This window comes from Thermobia domestica, chromosome 12, assembly GCF_964235325.1.
Source record: "Thermobia domestica chromosome 12, izTheDome1.hap1.1, whole genome shotgun sequence".
Lineage (NCBI taxonomy): Eukaryota > Metazoa > Arthropoda > Insecta > Zygentoma > Lepismatidae > Thermobia > Thermobia domestica.
Window position 1 is genome coordinate 218,937,147 of NC_137465.1, and position 4,003 is coordinate 218,941,149.

Consider the following 4,003-nt stretch of genomic DNA (forward strand, 5'->3'; position numbering starts at 1 on the left):
TATCCTGTCAGTACATAGTATTGCCGAACGAGCGTTAGCGAGTGAAGGCGGGTTAGAGCCCCGCAGGGCACGTTGTTATCTGTCTTTCCTTCTTGGGAACTGTAACTATAATTGCGGGAACCAGTTCAGATGACTTGGTTATTGTCACTGCCTTGCCTAAAGTAATGACTTGCCGATATACCTTAGGGGGTTCGTGAAGTTAAGCAGCAAGGCAACAAATAGAATCGAAGTTAATACACAGGTTGGGCTAGGTAGTACCATTTAAATTACTTTCTTTGATTCCCGCCCCCAAAAAATTGTATATGCCAGAGACGCCAGTGCGCGGGAACATACTATAACCGAATCTTTTTCATGCGCAGCAAAAATTAACATATGTAACACAACATATAAAATTCATGACAATTTGAAATGTATATGCATAATATTAAATTAACTCACCACATGTATATGCATAATAAGTGCAATAATATATGCAAATGTATATGAATAATATTAAATTAACTCACCATTCTCTTACTTCATGTTTTCGTGGTATTTGCTTAACCAGCAACTGCGTACAGTTCCAACGAATGAATATTTTAATGATAAACATAATTTTCCCCATTTGTAAACTTATCTCAACGATTTTTTTTGAAGGACTTTACCCACACTGCATCACAATGTGACAAATGAAGAACGCGAACCGAACATACAGGCAGCGCAACCAGACTACGATTTCTGCAATCAGGCTCTTCAGCGGCAAAGGCGGCTCGGCGCCTGTCCGAGCATCTTTTCAAGGTCGGTCCATCCGCTGTTTGCCGACCTTCTTTCGGCTCCTTTACTTGTCGGCACGCCGCCAACGTTTCGGCGTCTTTCCGACAATATTTGCCGCGGTCGCCGTCCGCTGTTTGCCGTCTCCTTGCAAAATGTTTGTCAAGGATCCTCTCGTACTTGTAATTTATTTTAAGTATTTACTTCTCATATACCCTTTGCGTGCAGTCCCTTTACTACATTTCTTTTCATGCATTTACCTTTTTCGTGGTCGGCACGCCGTCAACGTTTCGACGTCTTTACAACCATCCTTTGACGCTGTCGTTCCGTCCGCTGTATGCCGACTTTCTGCCGACTCCGTTTTCACAAGACATATTTTATGGAATTAGTGCCCACCCACAAGAAAAACCTTCGGACAGTTTCAATTTTTACTTCATCATTAAAGAAGATACAGGCTCTATTCATTTTCCAAAATTCGACTCTTTGCCGCTGGTACGCGTTATTGCAACTTTCGCCGACGTCGTGCCGACGTCGCTTTTCAAGAAATTGCCGGCAGTCTCTTTTTGCAGTCGTCGTCCGACTGTCTGCCGACTGTTTTGAGAAAGCTTTATACGAGGGAAATATAAGCCCTAATTCGTATTTTAAATCAACAAATTACCTTCTAACTCTCTTTGTTTTCTATTGGTGAACGAATCTCTTTTTGCTCGTCGCGGTCGAAAATCGAGCGGAAAGACGCCGGTGTCCGGCGCCGGCAATCCGACCGCGACATCTGGTCGGCATGCACAAATTGTCCGACTATAGGCGGCAGGATCCTGATGGGGATAAAACTGAACGTACACATTACTGGTAGTGTACAGCACTAGTATCTACCATAGTATCATAGTATCGAACTAGTATTACTTGTTACAAGACATGAACTCAGTTATTGTCAATGACTGAGAAAGAATCAAAAGAAGATGGTATTGAGTCAGCAAACTCTTAAAACAACTTCACTTTTAAAACTAATTTAAATATGGCAACATTTTAAGTTCTTTCGCAAATTTATTTTTAAGGTGATTATATATTGTATGTCGTTTCATATCATGGCATATCATATCAGTGTCGAACTACTACCGTATTAGCAATAATTTGCTGATGGAAAACTTAGTATGTAAATAAGCAATTTGTCCGTGCCATGGTTATCTTGCAGTATAAACTGCAAAATGTGTAGCCAATTTAACATGTAATCAATTTCTGCACAAAACTATGACAAGTGACATGGCCGACAAATCCCGAGCTCAGCGACCGTAGTATCTATTTAGAAAATTTGGGTTTTGAAGAAGAAGATGGTTTAAAATAATCTTTGAAAACAAACGACCTTTGAGTTTATCTTAGATGGATGTTAATATAATAATCATGAAATTGATAAACAATATGCTTATAAGGTGGAATTTGAAGAAAATGATCAAACCTTTAAGAACTGTGTCTTTATTGTGCCTTATAGCTCTGCCATGCATTTTGCTGTGTGTTAATTACCTAGGTCATAGCAGATACAAATTTATGAACAGATTTCGAAATCAATATAAGATATTTGACAAAATGAATGAAAATTCTGGGGACAAATCCTTCTATTTTATTTTTGCTAGTGATCCTCAAGCAAATCCATCTACAAATCTTACATTGACGAATCTTAGAAATCTGGCAAACGTACTAAAATATGTGAAGCCAAAACCGAAATTTGTTACTTTAACTGGTGGCTTCAAACAAGTTTCAGATTCCTCTATGGAACAATCAGAGTATGAGTTTAATATTAGAAAGATATTGAACGATATTAGTAAGGAAACGACGATCATTTTCATGTGTGGTAATTATATTGGAAATCCTCTGACTGACGAAAACATTCAGAAATATAATTCAACCTTTGGTGACGATTATTTTTCATTTGCAGTGGGTAATGCGTTCTTTATTGTACTGAATTCTGAATACTATATGACAAATGAACGGAATGATCTACGAAATAAACAGGAAAAATGGCTTATTAAACAATTCAGGATGGTAACAGAAAGTCCATATGTGAGTATTGTAATATTGCAGAATAGAGCCTTTAACTTGATGGGACATCTTTTTAGACTTCAGAGTCAATCACTTAATTTTAACACAAGTAACTTACTGTTAGAAAAGCTAAGTGGTGTTGCAGTAGACATTGTATTTTGTGGATATTCACTTGGATATAGTGAAGGACTTTTTTCTAACGTAAAAATAGTAGTAACACCAGCTTTTCATAAAGATTATCCTGAAGTATGGGCATTCAGGGATGTTTACGTAAAGAATGGAGAAATTACTCGTCATTTTTATCGTCAATTTGGCAATGTAACTCGTGTGTAGGCACAAGGGCATAACAATGTACTAATGTTCAGACTGTTACGTGGTAATGAATATTGCAAAATTAATGGTTTGATATTATGGAATATAATAATACTTTGCTAAGATGCCACAAGTAAGGAAATGGCAGCTTAATGTAAACATGTGTAATATTTATGAATCAAGTAATAAATACTATCAATGCATTGAAATATTTGTTGTAACTCAAAGATTTGTAATGGAAGAATTGAATAGTCACATTTCGTTTTTTAAAAAAAAGCTTTGTATACTATAAACTTTTTGCTTTTATCCATAATTTATTAGGATCAAATTTTCAAACTCCGTACTCTTACCATTTTCAATCCTAGGTCCAAACAGGATTCAAGATAACTCATGTGTTATGCGTAACACGCAAGCGAACGTGCCCAAGATTTGCTCGGTAATGAAATAATTTTACCCAACAATGCCAATAATATGTTGCATTCATCTTTAAATGTTTAGAGCTTAATTTGTTACGTATTTGGCATGCGTATTTTTTTTTTTAGATCAAAAGACAATATATTTCAACTAAAAATTTTCTTCTAGGCCTTATATCTGAAGAACTACACAAAGTGTAGCCAAACCCAAACTTATCAGTTAACTCAGTATGGTTTACTTATTCCGTAGAAAATATGAAAACTCGATTTAGGGACCGTTAAAAAATTTTGTGGCCCCTGGTACAAAAAATCCGATATATTTTTCAACAAAAAATTCTTGTTTCTACTATCTGAGAGACGTTTTAAAATGGACTAACTAACAGGAAGTTGAATTTGCTATATGTGTGAAATGCATATTCACAACTGTAGGTTCAATATTTTACACTTTTACCCTTTCTTTGTAAGTATATGCAGGGGTAAAAATGAGGGGGAACGCG

The 4,003-nt window shown here is 36.4% G+C and overlaps 1 protein-coding gene across 1 annotated transcript; it reads left to right on the forward strand.

Annotated features, from left to right (window-relative positions):
* Positions 1–2,328: 2,328 nt before the first annotated feature.
* On the forward strand, positions 2,329–3,114 carry LOC145666264 (serine/threonine-protein phosphatase CPPED1-like). The gene has a single exon (XM_081733326.1). It carries the CDS (start codon positions 2,329–2,331, stop codon positions 3,112–3,114), a length of 786 nt encoding a protein of 261 aa, XP_081589452.1.
* The last annotated feature ends 889 nt before the right edge of the window (positions 3,115–4,003 follow it).